Source organism: Belonocnema kinseyi, chromosome 5 (genome assembly GCF_010883055.1).
Source record: "Belonocnema kinseyi isolate 2016_QV_RU_SX_M_011 chromosome 5, B_treatae_v1, whole genome shotgun sequence".
Lineage (NCBI taxonomy): Eukaryota > Metazoa > Arthropoda > Insecta > Hymenoptera > Cynipidae > Belonocnema > Belonocnema kinseyi.
In genome coordinates, this window is record NC_046661.1 from 53,667,819 (window position 1) to 53,684,062 (window position 16,244).

Sequence of the window (16,244 nt, forward strand, 5' to 3'; positions counted from 1 at the left end):
ACTTTTCCTAGGTAAAACTTAACCAACTTTACAGTAAATGAATGTTTATAATTATTTGTAAAACTAAAAAAATTAATATACACTAGAACCTGGACTTCCACAAACTGTATTTGTGCGTTCTTAGAATTTCTGTTCTTATCTATTTTGGTGATGAGGGGAGCCTCGGGACTGAGAGAAAGAGAGGCGCTCAGTCAAGCGTGACAAACAGCATGAGGACCATCCACACTCACATCGCGTTAGGTGCATCCAACAAAGTGCATGTCCAACAAAGGGGTCAAAGGCAACTGCGGGAAACGTCCGAAACCGTGCACAAATCCAGGTTGTAATGTATGTAATTTTGAAAATGGAGAAAGGAGAGAGGAGAAATTACAAACTAACAGCTATTGTTTATTTCATTTTATTACGTAAGACGTAGACATTATAGGTATCCAGGGAATAATCTCTGATATATTATTTATATTTTTATAATTCTAATAAACATGAACAATAATAAATATAATGTTTACAAGAAACGTAGGAAGTCTGCGTCTAATGAGGCTGCGTCGTTTAAAATAGCGCATCTATTATATAGCATCCCCGAAAAAAGCATAATTCTTGACATATTATTTTCTTTTAATTCTCCGTTTTTGATTTCTGATAATATTGACCAGTGATATTGTTTTCATTTGTCTTAACCTCCGGCTGTACACTACGAATTATGAGATACAATTTTTCCTCAATAATTGTTATCGGAACCAATTTCATGCAACCTTTCATCAGATCTCGATGAGAACCTAATGCACCCCTGAATGGCAATCACTGAGGACTAATCACACTCTACATTCTGCCTCCTTGATCATTTTTTTTCTCATTCTCTTACTCTTTTTACCTACGTTTCCCCTACGATAATAATACAAAGCTCGCCTCTTTTTTCTCGGATATTTATAGCTCACAAGTCCGTACTGAAGGATCGAAAGTGGAAAAACGTCACTGAAAATATAGTAACAAAACATTGCAACTTATATCAATCAAAATAAACGGTCGTAATTTAAGATTTGATCTTATCTGTATGTTTCAGCTTTAACACAATTGACACTTCCGAAGTAATGGCGAAATTTTGAAATTTGTGAACATGAGATTTAAGATGTAAAGCGAAAATATATCATTATTCCACATTCCATCCATTTCTGCACTACTGTCGATAAATATAAGTAATTACAACATCGCAAATCGACGTTTATATTTTACAGCACGTTCCAGCTATTTACACTGCGTTGTTTTTTCTTTTCCCAATCCTACTTCCAATATGTGCATACACGTGTCATAATCAATTAGCACTTTTGACATTCACTTTCTCACCCTACAGATCAAACGGCGCCAATTAAAAGCGAGAATAATTTGGACATTATAAGCCTACTAGCAAATACAGGGAGCTCGAAAAGCGTTCGTTATAAACTCTTTTCTGGTGTCATTATATCGACTTAAATCATTTGTCCACAATTTATTCCATTTTGTTTATAAAGAAGATTTTTAATTCACATATTCCCTGAATTTCCCAGAAACGTGAGAGGAACCTATTATCCTATAATACAGACGCTGAAAGTGGTATTAAATATATAGGAATTAACTGGGGAAAAGCTTTTTCAAAAGATAGCGATTACTTATTCCCTGCTTGCATACATATGTGCATACGTGGAATGAAAATTTGCACCCATGTAAATCAGTCAGCAGTATTATTTCGTTGGAGACTTTGGATATCCTCAGACTCAAAATCCGTAGCATTCTCCGTAGTGTACCTTCAGAAAAAAATCGAAACATTAATATTCAAAGATTTTGGCAGGCCATGAAATTGCAGTTTTAATCTACGAATTACATATTTATATTAAATAAAACTGATGTCTGACCGTTTTTTCAGGACTAAGGGGTAAACGATTTCTGTGATCGATACATAAGCTACAGGTTTTTGCAATTTGAATTCCAATCACCTTTAATTATTTACAATCAAGAAATTGTAGATCATAATTTAGAATAATATGACTTTTGTACAACTTCAATTTTAAATTCATCCCTGAATATATTTCAGTTTAAAAATGTGGAATTTTTAATTAGGATAGCCTAAAATTAAAATTGCTCCATTTACATACAACTTTTCCAAATTTTAAATTGTTGAAAAATGTATCACATTAAACTGAGTAAAAAGATAAAAATGTAAAGTCACAATTAGATAAGATAAATAAAATAAGATAAATAAAAATAAACTGATCAACAACCAAATAAATGTTACATGCTCGAGATAGAAAAATATAATATGAAAATTTTAACTATTGCTCTCAAGAAAATTTGTCGATTTTAGTCTTCAGAATTGCATATTTTCACTTGAAGTAATATTGCAAAATTTTAATTTAAGGCGTTTGAAAAAGTTTTTATTCAATGAATAAAATCGTTGTTCGATTTCCAAAATGTTTCTTTTCGTCATTAGAATCTGACCTAATGAACTCAAAAATAATTTCTATTTGCATTAATTTGTAATTATATTTAGTTGTACAACATTGTACTGTATACCGAAATTCAAATTAATGAACCCCTCGATCCGCTTCTAACTTCGATAGAAATGAATAGGTATTGTTGATAATAAATTTGTTTGAAATGTTCAATAAATAATATAGCACAACCTGAGAATATTTTTGGAAATCATGGCCTTCCATATTGTCGCGATTAGAATCATCTAGTTCCCTATTTTGCTAGCGGATAACATTTAATCTTTAAAATGCTATTTGATACACATATCATTATCGAGAGAATAATCGTTAGAACGTATTCATTACTTTATTTCATAAACGCACAAAGTGCTTAGAACATTTAGCTGCATTATTCGAGAAAAAACGTTGTGCTGTGTGTCTAACTTTTATCACCATTGGCTGCCAAGATTTATCCCAACAACACACCCCTGATCTGCAACAATATTTATTTAGAAATACAACTTTATGGATTTTTGTAGAATATTTTCATAATAGTATTTTTATTTAATATTTCACGATCGGTCTACTATATTTTTCAGATTCTATAGTTTACGATTTATCTCAAATTGGTCAATTATCTTTGCATCAGTATTTGTGACCAATTTTGTTCATTCATTCATTATTGGCAGATGACTATTTCCAAATAAAACGATATATTATTTTTAATACTTATTTTTATTGTGTACAAGTCGCAAATCCTTTCGCAGGAGCCAGTTCCAGTTTTTTTAAAGATTGCATTCTGTCAGAATACACAAGTAACAATATTTAAGGGTTTGTAATTTATGCAGCTAATTTTTACGTTTTCCAAAATAGATTTTCAAAACGCAAATTGATCTTTTTTGGAAAAGTGGATGTATAATGCGTTTTTGGTAGGATATGAACTATAATTGAAAATAAAATATCCTAATTTGGAGAGGTTTTACAAGATTTCAGTGAATCTTAACAGGTGCAACGTTGTGGATTAGTTAAACTCTAAATTCTAAATCAAGACATCATGAATGTATGTTACAGTGCATCCTAATGAATCTTCACGTCAAAGGTAACGGAAATCTCAATTGAGGCTCGATTATTCGAAGTGTACATAATACGACGTCAAAGCCATATTCAGGAATATATAATTACAAGTCGGTTAATTAACGAGAATATCAACTTATTCTACAAAATACCTGGAATTTCTAACTCACAATCTTACAATCAATTTATATCCATTATAATAACCAAGTATATATTAATATATAATAACTAAAATTCAAGAGAAGGTTGAATAATGATTTACAATTTTCTAAGTTACCTTACTAAACGATTTGATTATAATGAATTCGGATTTGGTGGTATTTTTGACATTCAATTTTGAATCATTACTTTATTTCAAGCATAAATATATACTACAGATAGAATTCCTTTAATAAACATTACTGGTATATCTTAAAATTATATATATATACCTTGAGAACTATTAGTATCAAGATAATCAATTTACACAAATGAATTATTAAATATCACAAGCATGGAAATATTGAAAATTATAAATACTTTTAAGTAAGAACTGGATCCGGATGGCGCTTTTTTTCATTTATTCTTACTATTTACTCTTTCCAGGGACTTTATATTTTAACTACTTCATTATTAATTTTATTATTGTAGTCGTTTATCCAGTGTCACCTGACATTGCTTGGAAACGGTGTCTACGTACCTCAATCAATATAGTACTTATCTTTTGTGTCTTGATCAAGCTACTTTTTTGGTCCACACGGAAGAAATTTGTCCTTAAGAAAGTCACGAACTAGTAGCTAGGTCTCGGATATGAGAAAAATTCTCCGGATGTTGATATGTTTTCGCAAATAATATGCGAAATTTGAGAAAGAATTGATGAACTCATTGTGAAAATTTTAAAACGGTTCATCAATAGTCTCTTCGTGAATTATTACACAAAAATTACAAGTGATTGGGAAAAGATTCTCAGAGCACTCACGAGCTTGCCCTCAAAATCGGGGAACTGGAATGTAACTTCGACTGCACTGCCGTACAAACTAAAAAGATACGCAAGTCCAATCTGACTTCAACTGACAAAATCGAGAAAAACTTCTTACCCAAAGAACTTTAATACCGAATAAAATTTTTGATAATTAAGATACGTTATTTGGGTAAAAATAATGTGCTTTTTCATATTTTGCAATAAGCAATTGATTTTTTAAACAATTTCTACTAGAAAATGGACTTTCGATGTTTTACTAGTCGAAAATACAAGGCAAAAAGAACACAAAGTCACTTGCGGACGATGTCTTTGTCGAAGAGCTCGAGCACAGCCTCAAAATACAACATCAAAACATACGTAAGGGACACTGTGTGTACAGTAGCTGTTTCGAACCCGCCCGAACGATCGCCGGTAGTGTATAGCCGAATTTAGCCGGGACTTATTTCCCGTGGATTTCCGACCAGAGTCCGAGCTAATTTACCAGGTTAAAAGATACTTAAGGGCATGTGATACTTAGAAAATTGTCGATTTCACCAGTTTTAGGTTCCCCGGCTTTTTTTGTAGAATAATAAATATTTTGTCTTAAAAATTTGGGAAATGATAGCGAACATGCTAACGGACGTCCCCACGCACTTTTTTGTAGGTTAATTCAAAACAGTTTTAATTTAGCAAAATGTGAATAATTTGCATAGCGCTTAGGAAATAGTATCGATTTTTTCAGTGTTAGATTCCCCGGCTTTTTTCCTAGGATAAGAAATATTTTGCCTTTAAAATCTGGGAAATGATAGCGAACATGCTAACGGAAGTCCCTGCACACTTTTTTTGTGTTTTTTTATCAAAAAAATTTTGATATTGCTATTGTGTATATTTTGAGGTTATGTGTGTTACAATTCGCCCGAGCGTTACTTCCAAACTACACAATATTTTCGGACGAAAACTTTGGACTTACAAATAAACATAGTAACTAATCGCCCGGAACTAAACTTGTTTGCAGGCCATCAAAAAAGTTTATTCCATCAATAATTTCCAGATTGTCTGAACGGCAGAGATGAAAAACGACGTAACCTCAAAATATTGCATATTCATACAATTTTTATTTAGCACAATACATTTTTTTTGTTATTATCCCTCAAAAAAAAGTCCGGGGACGTACGTTATGATATTTTATAGCATCTCCGAATTCAGTTTTTAAAAAATTTCATTTTTGTGGAAAAAAACCAGGGAAACTGTAAGTATTACATGCCCTTAAGGGCAAGCGATTCTTTTCGTTTGTCAATTCGCGACGCACTCGGACACTCTTACAACACAAAAAAGACACAAAGTTCTTTAACTTCTTTTTCATGTGTTTTCTGATGACGTATTGCTTTCGTTGTACAACTTTTAGGGCACGCAAAGTGCTTTGTGTATCTTTTTCTGTTGTATTTTTCAACTTTTTCGACTTTTTTCATGTATAAACAATCGTTTTTTGCAATAAATATTAATAAGTAATAGATTTTATTAACATAGTTAGGTGCAGCTTTCTCTTACGAATCCAACGATACTAAAAACTCATTTTTCATGAAAATGTCACATATATATCTTCTTAGTTTGTATGGCAGTGCACGTGGTCCACACACACACAGGAGTCCTTAGAAGTTTTATGAAACCTATATTGTTTGACCTCGATAAATGCGCTTGTTTACGCGCTGTTGGTTTATATTTAGGAAATGACGAGTCAGCAGTCTTTCGAGTGTCTTAATCCCCTGAGTGTCAAGTTAATAATTAATATAAATAAATCAGACAAATGAATTTTTTCCTTCTTATATTTAAGTTTGGAATTTTCAGGAGCTGTTCGTAGGAAATTCGAACTGTTCGTAAAAAAACTTCAAAATGTAGGGGAAACAAAGGAGAAGTATGACAGGAGGAAAAAAGAAAATAAGAAGATGCTGGAAAGAAAAAGATAAAGGGGGAAGGAGGAATATAAAGCAGAAGTAGAAAAAGCGATCAAAGAAAATAGGGTGTAAGATGTGATAAATAGGGATAGCGGGGAAAGGAAGGACGTTAATGAAGAAATGAAAATGGAGGAATGGATGGATTATTTCAGGGGTCTATTAGGGGGAGAGCAAAATAAGATCAAAGGGGAAAAGAGTAGGATGGTCCAAGAAGAAATGGTGGAAGGGAACGAGATAACAAGAGAAGATGTGGATGAGGTAATAAATAGGCTAGAAAGAAACAAGGCGACAGGAGAAAATGGGATTGAGAACGAAGCAATGAAGCGTGGAGAAGGGGTTAAGGATGGGATGTGGAAGATCTTTAACAAGGTCTGAAAAGGGGAAGGGCGGCCGAAAGAGTAAATGACAGGACTGATGGTATCGCTTGTCAAGAAAGGGGAAGGATAGAAGGTAGAGGAATACAGAGGGATCACTCTCATGCTAATCGACTATAAAATATATGCAGAAATCTTAAGAAAAAGGTTGGTGACCCAGGTAGAATAAAAAGAAAGTATCCCTCACAATCAGACGGGATTTAGAAAAGGGATGGGAACTATAGACAACATCTACGCACTTAACTACTTAGTTAACAGAAATTTGGGTAGAAAGAAAGGGAAACTAGTCGCATTGTTCGTCGATTTGAAAGCAGCGTTTGACTCACTAAACAGAGAAGTGCTATGACAGGCAATGAAAGACAGGGGCATAAATAAAAAGTTGGTGGAGAGGATAAAAGAAATTTTTACTGAATCCAGGATTAGGGTGAAAATAGGAAAGAAAAAAGGGCAGGTTTTCTGGACAGGAAGAGGTTTAAGGCAAGGGTGCCCGTTGAGCCCGTTGCTATTTAATATGCTGCTTGTTTTGGGTAATAGCAAACTATACTCTCTAGCATACGCGGACGATGTAGTTCTGTCAGCAGATGATGAGAAGGGGATGAACCTAATTATGAGAATCTTCGAAGAGTATGTGGGAGAAAAAGATTTGAAGGTGAACGTAGGTAAGACAAATGTGATGTGCTTCAGAAATAGAAAAATAAATTACGTTTGGACGATAAACGGACAAAAAGTTGAAGTTGTGGAGGAGTTCTGTAACCTAGGGACCCTGTAGTGAGGGACGCGCGAAAGGCTATGTGGAGGGGAGAGTTGGAACGGAAGTTGGAGCCAGCGGTAGAAGGCGCGATGTATTTAAAAGGCAACAAACACGACGAACACTAACCATACTGAAAGTACCGAAGCGTGAAGCTATAGCAAATTTCAATAACTGTGCAGTAACTGCTGTTGGAACGAAAGTATCGCTCTCTTCTCGCTCGACCAATCCGCACTCAGCTGCCTGTTTGGCGCATCCCTCACTACAGGGTCCTTAACCACTTCAAAATGTAAACAAATACTATTCGTATACCGAAGCGCGAAGCTGTAGTAAATTTTGGTATAGTATCTTGATTTGGAACGGAAGTGTCTATATCTCTCTTCTCGCTCCACCAATCCACAGTCAGCTAACCGATTGGCGCGTTCCTTACTACAGGGTCCCTACTGTGACCTAGGTATTTGTTTTGAGGCCGAAGGGGGAAACGAGCTGCAGGTGAGGAAAATAATTGAATGTGCAAGTAAAGTGATGGGCCAAGTATGGGGTGTAGGAAAGAGAAGGTTCAAGGACGTTTGGAGAATGAGGGTCTGATTGTTTGATGCGTTGTTTTGGGCGGTGTTGTGTTATGGAGTGACGTTCTGGGGTTGTAAGGAGCAAAAGAAAGTAGAGAGGATGCATGCTCGGTTTCTGAGGTTGGTATTGGAGGTTAGTTGGAGTTGCCCATGATACATGTTAAGGGAAGAATTAGGGAGGGAAAAAAAGGTTACTAGACAAATTAGGAGAGCCTGGAGGTTTAAAGAGAAGCTAAGAAGGGGAAAGGGAGGCAGAATAACACAAGCATGTTTGGGGGAAATTCGGAGCAATGAGGCGAGAGGCAATTTAGGAAATTCAAAATGTGAGGAAGAGAGGAGAAAAATCAGAAGGGTCTGTAAAATACGAGAAGGGGTTATGGAGTGACAGGACACAGAGTTAGAGCTGTTAGTAAAACAAGGAGAAGAGAGATGGACAAAGATTATAGATTCGAGGTACAACAGATAGTATATGATGGTCAAAGGGTTGACGGACCAAGTATATCTGCAACAAATAAAAAAGGAAGAAAAATGGAGTAGGTTTGTATGGTTGAGAATAAGAGAAGGAGTGGGAGCATGTAAGTATTGGATGGTTGAAAAGGAGAATTTATGCAGAGTATATTGATACTAAATGGACAAAATAAAGTAACGATAAAATTTGTTGCAGGAAATTTTTTAGAGGGATAAAGTTTTATTCAAACAACTTCCCATTTTTTAAAACACATGTTTTATCATGGAAAACCAAAAGAAAATTTAACCAATATTTGGTTAAAGTTTATCCTGTAAATTTAATTTTTATTGCAGCGAATCTTTCATTGGAAATCGATTTGAAGTTTATCTTCTGTTTTTTCTGTGGAGTCATAGGACATACATTAGAGAGATGTAGAGGAGAGGAAGAGGGACAGTTGAGAGTGGGTGAGTGTGCATTGCGAAAGAGTAGAATATAAGTAATAGTGAAGTTAGACTAAGGATGCATTTGTAAATATATGTACAGGGAGCGGAGGCTCTCAAACCCGTAAAAGGAAGAGATTAAATACATACATACAAATAAATCGCACAAATAAAATTTGTCCTTTTTATATTTAAGTCTGCATTTTTCAGGAGCTGTTCGTAGGAAATTCGAACTGTTCGTAAAATTGTCTTAATGATGCCGTAACTATGTCGTAAAGATGTCGCCGAATTTTGTGCCCACTAGGATGATTCGATTTTTAATTTTTTATGTCGTATCCGAAACCTAGCAACGAATTGGGGACTTTTTACGGATACGTTTTTTCCGTGCAGTCGTGACTTTCTATGAGAGTGCTATTTTAATTCCAGTTGTTGTTACCCTATTTCCTAAATCAAATGAATTTCTCTATAAATCATTGGAATCTACTTCAAAATAAAAATGAACTAACTTCACACAATGTAGAGGATTTTAGTTTCATTTAACGTCAACTTCCTGAAAATATGTCGGCTCAAATTGAAACAAATTCTTAGTTTCAGTTAGAATAATTGTTATCTTGGCAGAATTCAATTTACTTGAATTCCTACTAAATTCAGTTATCCGAAATAATTTCCGTTGAATTTTTCATTGTCTCACTTAAATGTCTCTTGAATTCAAACTGCGTATGTAGTAGAATAAAATTATCTTCAAACTAGTGTAGCTCATTTTGAATCACTGGAATATTCATTTCAGTGGAATTTATTAGAATTCAGCCGAATTCATTGCAAATCAGTTAAATTCATTAAAAGTTACTTTGAATTTATTATTTGAATACACTGAAAGCAATGCAGTTAAACCTCTATTTAATTTACTTAAATTATCAGTGAATTCGGTTTCACTTGACTCCATACTTTTATTTAAGTGAAATTAAAACGATTTTAATCAAAATTAGTTCAATTTAATTTCGATTCAATTGATTTTAATTGAAATTATTTGGATTTACTGTAAATTAAGTGGAAATCAAATTGAATTCAGTTGACTCAATTTCAATTCTCTGAAATTTAATCAAAATTCCGTTGCATTTACCCTCAGTTTGGATTCATTGTCATTAATTTGGAATTTAATTTAATTTAATTTGGAATTAAATATAATTTTCAACAAACTCATATTGAGTTTATTTGAATTCAGTTGATTTCGTTTCATTACAATGTCAGTTGAGTTGATTTGAATTCGCTGAAAGTAATTCAGGTGAATTCCTGTGGAATTTATTAGAATTCACTCTAAATTCAGCTTGAATTAAGTTGAATGCACTTTGAATTTAATAGTATTAACTGAAGATTCAGTTTGATTTTAAATTATTTTCAACAGTAAAACAAATAATATTTTCTTCTTCGTATAACAGAAATCCAGAACTTAATTTTCACTTTGAGTAAGCACTAATTCAAAATTTCGTTTAATTAAATAAAAAATGTATAGTTGTTTGTGTTCGAAAGTCAAAGTGTTTACTTACTTATTCCTAAGATTTTCAACATTTAAGTGTTTCACTAAGGAAATCGATAGTCAATCTGTTCATTGTCAGCTAATATTACATTCCCTATGGAATAAGAGGCCGATATATTTTCCGTATGGAAGAAGTGAATTCTTCATTTTCATTTTTTCGGCAAATGTAATCAAGAGACAAAACTTTCTCAGTAAATTCGATATCCTGAGCGAGTTTTGCGTTTTTGACGGTGATAATGCTTTATCAATCATCTAATAAATAGATATACTGAATTTCATATTATAATTCACAATAGATTAATTGCAATAACTAAGCCATTTCAATAGTACAAAGTGTGTGCGTATGTGACCTCGAAAGGACTGGTGTTGACATTTGGCAGTATTTAATCGAATATATCGTTTCTTCATCTATTTTCTCATTTCCACAAGTTTGATCTATTTACAAAAAACATTTGCCATTATTTACACCCCTTCTTTAGTCAGGCGAAGATTTATTTAAGAAGCGTACTGTTTATATATTTACATAAAAAATTATTTAATACTTGTTCATAGATATTATAATCTAAATTTCTGTTTCTCAATCAAAGTAACATTATTCCATGTATTCTCTTGATAGTTTTTGCCTTTCTGGTTAACTTTTCGAGCATATGTATTTTTATTTCTACTCATAATCATCAATATACCTCGATTTTTTTCCTTGCAATATCACTACATTAAAGTGTATGTAATCAAGACTAGTTTATGGAAATGTCGCTGACTTTAAAATATAGTTTTAGCATTATGATAATAATAGTCTTTGTCCAGTTTACAATTCTCATCTGTGGTGGAAAAAATTGCATGATTTTGAGTTTAATATACTTTTAAAGAGAGTTAAATAGAAATACAAAAAAAGCTTAAAGAATACAAAATAATCAGAAATAATAAGAGTGCAGGAAGCTTTTCAGGAAAGAATCAACTAAGGGGAGGAAAAATGATTTCGAAATAATAGTTTTTATTAAAATAATAATCAACAATAACATGCTACCCACTTTTTCAGTAATTAAGCTTAAGGAGACAACACCTTATTTTTAGATTGATTTATTTTTTTTATCAGAAAATTTGGACGCCAATACTAAATGCGACGTTTTGTTATTGTTAGTTGTTTTTTACTTGAGTATATGTAATATTAACTACAAATGTAATTCTTTCTTCGTGAAAGGACAAAAGCGCCCATCCTTGTTTTTTAACAATAGTAAAACTTTTGGTAAAATCCACGTTTCCGCCTCCAGAAAAACTTAATGTCAGAAAAAATATTTTTGTACTTTCTTTATTGGCTTACATGTAATCAAAAGTCTCATCAGTATATATTTAAGCGCTTATTTATACAAATAATTATGTTTCAATTTAAGCCTTTTTTGTTTACTTTTACTGCAGGACAAATTCAATACGAAGCTTGAATTGTATACAAAAGGAATGCTTAATTGAATTTGATTTCAAAGCCCAGCAAGTACATTTTTAAAATATAATTGTAATATTTCTTAACAAAGGACTTGAAATAGAAAACAGCAAATAGCAACTTCATAATTATTATGAATACGAAGCGAAAACGTGGTCGACAATTCTTCAGTCTTGATAATAAAAAAACATCCAAAAGATCGAATAAAGAATCGATCGTGGAAGCTCAAGTGGTAATTAGATCCTGAATAATAACAGTTTTGGTACAGAATGTTATTGAGCCTATGGAAATTTGAACAATTGCACACGATTAAAATATCGTCCTTATTGTTTGCTTCATTCAAAAAGTCCTTAATCAATCTCGAAACTCTTTTTGAACTCTAAATTAACAGCTTAGCATTATTTATGAGTCTAATATAAGACCAAATTCACAATTCTCAAAGTTTACTCAAGTCCGTCAGTCCGAGAAATGTTTTATTTATATGTTTAAAAAATGTCATTAATAATACTTGTTCTCAAAAGTTCGTTCCAAATCACATTTTTCGAGCAATTTCATGAATAGGGTATATATTTAGTAGATACGGTGAATGGTCGTTGATTAGTGAAAAAATTACGTACTTACCTTGGTACCATCGAACTTCGCAAACAGACAAATCTAAATGTAATACTTTTAACTAACTAACTCAGTATCTTTAAATTAATTAAATTAACTCCAGGTCGAACATCTCCCTTGTCAGAAAATATTTTGGGGCTCGAGTATATCAAAGAAAGAATCGGTAAATATTCTAAATTATCACACCGATAAGATCGGATTAACCACAGACATGCTGCGATTCAAACTTCCAGTCTTTCTGGAAAGAATATCTAATTACTGTATAAGTTGCATTTTTGAATCTGAGTTACAGTTTTCATACGCTGAGAAAAAAATCGCTTTCTAAAAATTAAAAGTCGCTAAAGCTTCTCACAGACAAAGTAGATTTTTTTCTCAGCATATTCTATTAGATTTTTAATATATTTGATCATTCTTAACCGAATGCCCAAGCGACGCGAATCGAAACCTACTTGTAACCGATCGCTAATCGAGTTTCTGACCGATTTTTCACAAATTTTCAAAAGATTATAATTCTTCTGAGAGAGCAATTGGTGCCCTAGATCCAGCTTTCATATCCTTAACGCCGATTACAATGTCGTCAACCGGCATAGGTGCGAGTTTGAGCTGATTGCCGTTAATTTTTATATCGTTCACAGAATGCGAGCGACCATGCGACGCGAGGAGTTTCGTTGCGCTAGAATTTGTCTTTGATGTTGAACTGGAAGTGAAATTTGAATTCGGACTCACTTCACGGTGATTGGTGTGCGACTTGAAGTTGGAATTCGAATTGGCAGTGGAGACTGGAACCAGGGTTGAGGTCAAAGTTGGGTTAGGAATGGACTTGGACCTAGGCTTTGGTTTAGAATTGTTAGCGTTAACGGAATTTTGGTTTCCATTATGACTGGAATTGTTTTCTAAAAATTGATTTCTCTCGCTAGAATTCGACGAGTTTACGTTCATCACATTGCTAGATACAAGACTCGTCAGCTGATTGGCGGAGTGCGATCGGATTGCGTGGCTACCCAATTTGTCGCGCAGCGCCATTTGGTACGCCACCTCGAAAGCCTGGCCGAGGGTAAGAATCACTTCTGTTGCTTGATCCTGGAACATAAATATCAATCAGCTTTTAAAGTAATTTTATAATAAAGACCTTCAACTGGAGGTGTCCATGAAAACCTTAATTATATTTGAATCCAATCTCGTTAATTACCATAGTCGGCACGCAAAAGACGTGACAAAAGTGGGTACGGCTTGCGTGATCTTTGGTGATGTAGGCAAAGTGTGTGAGGTCATCAGCGTCCTGACAAGCGCAATGGATATTGCGAATCTCGTGCTCGCAAATTGGTTCCTATTAAAGGTAAAAGACGATTTTTAAATATCTCTCTGTTAATTGTTGAGCAATGCGACTTCGTTCACTTATTACACGATCTAATATTTATATTTAAGAGGTTTTTCTTCTTACATTGTTCTGTGCGTTCAGGAAGCGAACGCCGCGGTAGGAAATAGCCAAGCTAATATCGGGAATGACCCTCGGATCTCGGCACGTCTTCTTCAATTTTTGTATCGACTTTTTCGTCGATTCTGTCCCTCTCAGCTCCTTAACTACGGTGGATCCCAAGTACTGTTGAAATTAAAAAATTAAAATACTTATAATCTCTTATAGTACAGTAGCAGTATTTTGGAATTAAAAGTTGACTTACATTGGCGACATACGTGACGCAGCCGGTGACTAGATCCTTGGGGTGATGTCTCCATTGTGTTTTAAGAGTGGATGGGACGCCAAAAAGAAGTTCAGAGGGTGCTCTGATTTCGAGTTGTTCAGGAGCAGAAATTGCTCCGTTATGGGAACTTGGCCGTTTAGGAGGCTGAGGAGCTGGTCTGTTCTTCCTATGCCTCAAGGTTCCAGTGTTCGTTGAATTCGTACCAGTTACCTTCACGTTTCCATCCCCCTGTGGAGCTTCTGGCAATTTTTCTCGAATTTCCTCCTTTAGCTGCTGGATGTTCGTTTTCTAGGCAAAAAAAAAAGTAGGACGAGCCCCTTTTAAAAATATTCATCAAAAGCTTCATTGTAGTTCCCTATTCAAATAAGCTGGAGCTAGATGACTCGAAAAGATGAAAAACAACATCTGATTACCATATAAATAGCAAGTGTTAAACTATTTGGGCTTACTCAAGCCATTAAAATATCGATTCTTAATAGAACCTCTGTACACCTGTCTGTTCATTGCTACAAAATAAACTAGAAAACAGTATTTTATGTAAAGAAATGTGGCCGGTTAAGTAAGCGACTATTTGATTATTATTATTTGTTTTTCTTTTTTTAAAGCGTCGAGCGTGATCCGATCACGAGGTCATCTGACTATGAAATACTTTCGAGAAATCACAGTGTCGGTTAAAATATTTGGAAAAGTTTTAGAAGGTCCAGCAACGAATAACCATTTTTATTGCTTCGGGAACACAACATGACAGAAAAAATTAGTTACTATAGAAATTTTTTTGTCGATAGAAAGAATCCGAAGGTGATAACGATCAGAGTTGTAATTTCAGAGAGAATCAGTTGTCTCGAAAGTAGGAGGGTGGAGTCGAAGGGTGATTCTGTTAGTAGCTGCCTGGCAAGAGGTGTTTCACCGACAACAATGCTTTTCAAGGGTGCCAGACTGAAACTCACACGTCCTTCTATCCATTAAATCCTTCTCCAGCCGTTCGATCGATTCAACTCTTTCCCATTCGACCTCATCCGGCATATAATGTAAATATCTCGGCTAATTGGAGTCTCGCTATTGTCCAATTGCAACACTTCACGGGGCTTCTCGCTCTTTTCAATCGCGCCATTCGTGTGGTAAATGATAATTTATCTTTTTATTTTGTCACCCGTATCGCTTTCAAAGCAAACGAGATCTGTAATTGGAAAGTTGAATTGACGTAATTACTCACAATTACGGAGAGCAGGTGATCCTCTTAGAACAGGAGGATTTTTTGGTAATAAAATTAGTTTTCCATAAAGTGTCGTTAAATTTTTGAAGATATTTAGTAGTTACCAGAGTGTTGAGATCCTTGTTGAGGTCCTCTAAGTTGGCTCCGTTTCCATTTCGCACTTGGGTCCTCAGACTATGTCCGCTCACCGATGCGAGAATCCTCTTCCGGTGCGCGGGTTTTTGAATTTCTAAAACAGCTGCCAATTCAACCTCCCAGACCCGCCGGACACGATCCATGTCTGTGTATAGGTGCTTTTTGAAAGTATCGGCGTAACTATCCAGGTGGATACCCTTCAACCAATCCTCTACCGATTGACCATGGAGGGTCACTCGTTTCTCAACGCGATTGTGCAGTAGACTTGTAGCATCCATTATCACAGCCATTTCCTGGTCACTCGATATGCCCATGTCCTTCAAATCCGCTTCATCCAAAACTCCATTCTAGGAAAAAAATAGGTATATTATGCAGTTTTCTTTGCATATCTATTGCTGATGACGTGTATTTATATTGATTTGCCGACAAATAAATAACTGCTGTGTACAATTTCAAAATTACTTACTATAAATTCTAGATCGTCAAATCCATAATTAACGAAAAGAGATTCATAATCAGCTAAGCCCAAACTGGACAACCATTGACCAACTGATGTCGAAACGATCGGACTGCTGCTGGTGTCGGAACTCAGACCTAAAAAAATATATGTGTCCAGATTTTGCGACACAGAT

At 34.5% G+C, this 16,244-nt stretch overlaps 1 protein-coding gene across 4 annotated transcripts in view; it reads right to left on the reverse strand.

Annotated features, from left to right (window-relative positions):
* Positions 1-381: 381 nt before the first annotated feature.
* Positions 382-16,244, reverse strand: part of LOC117172375 (ankyrin repeat and SAM domain-containing protein 1A-like) — a 74,050-nt gene continuing 58,187 nt past the window's right edge. For 2 of the 4 annotated variants that reach the window (XM_033360230.1, XM_033360231.1), the window contains 6 exons: positions 16,079-16,206; positions 15,582-15,959; positions 14,244-14,552; positions 14,006-14,164; positions 13,754-13,891; positions 11,504-13,644 (listed from right to left, as the gene is read on the reverse strand). In XM_033360230.1, coding sequence (XP_033216121.1) covers positions 13,069-13,644; positions 13,754-13,891; positions 14,006-14,164; positions 14,244-14,552; positions 15,582-15,959; positions 16,079-16,206 — 1,688 coding nt within the window. In that variant the 3' untranslated portion in view covers positions 11,504-13,068. Of the gene's footprint in view, positions 1,776-11,503; positions 13,645-13,753; positions 13,892-14,005; positions 14,165-14,243; positions 14,553-15,581; positions 15,960-16,078; positions 16,207-16,244 lie in introns of those variants that run through there. The other 2 variants (XR_004467016.1, XM_033360232.1) reach the window with 2 other exon arrangements.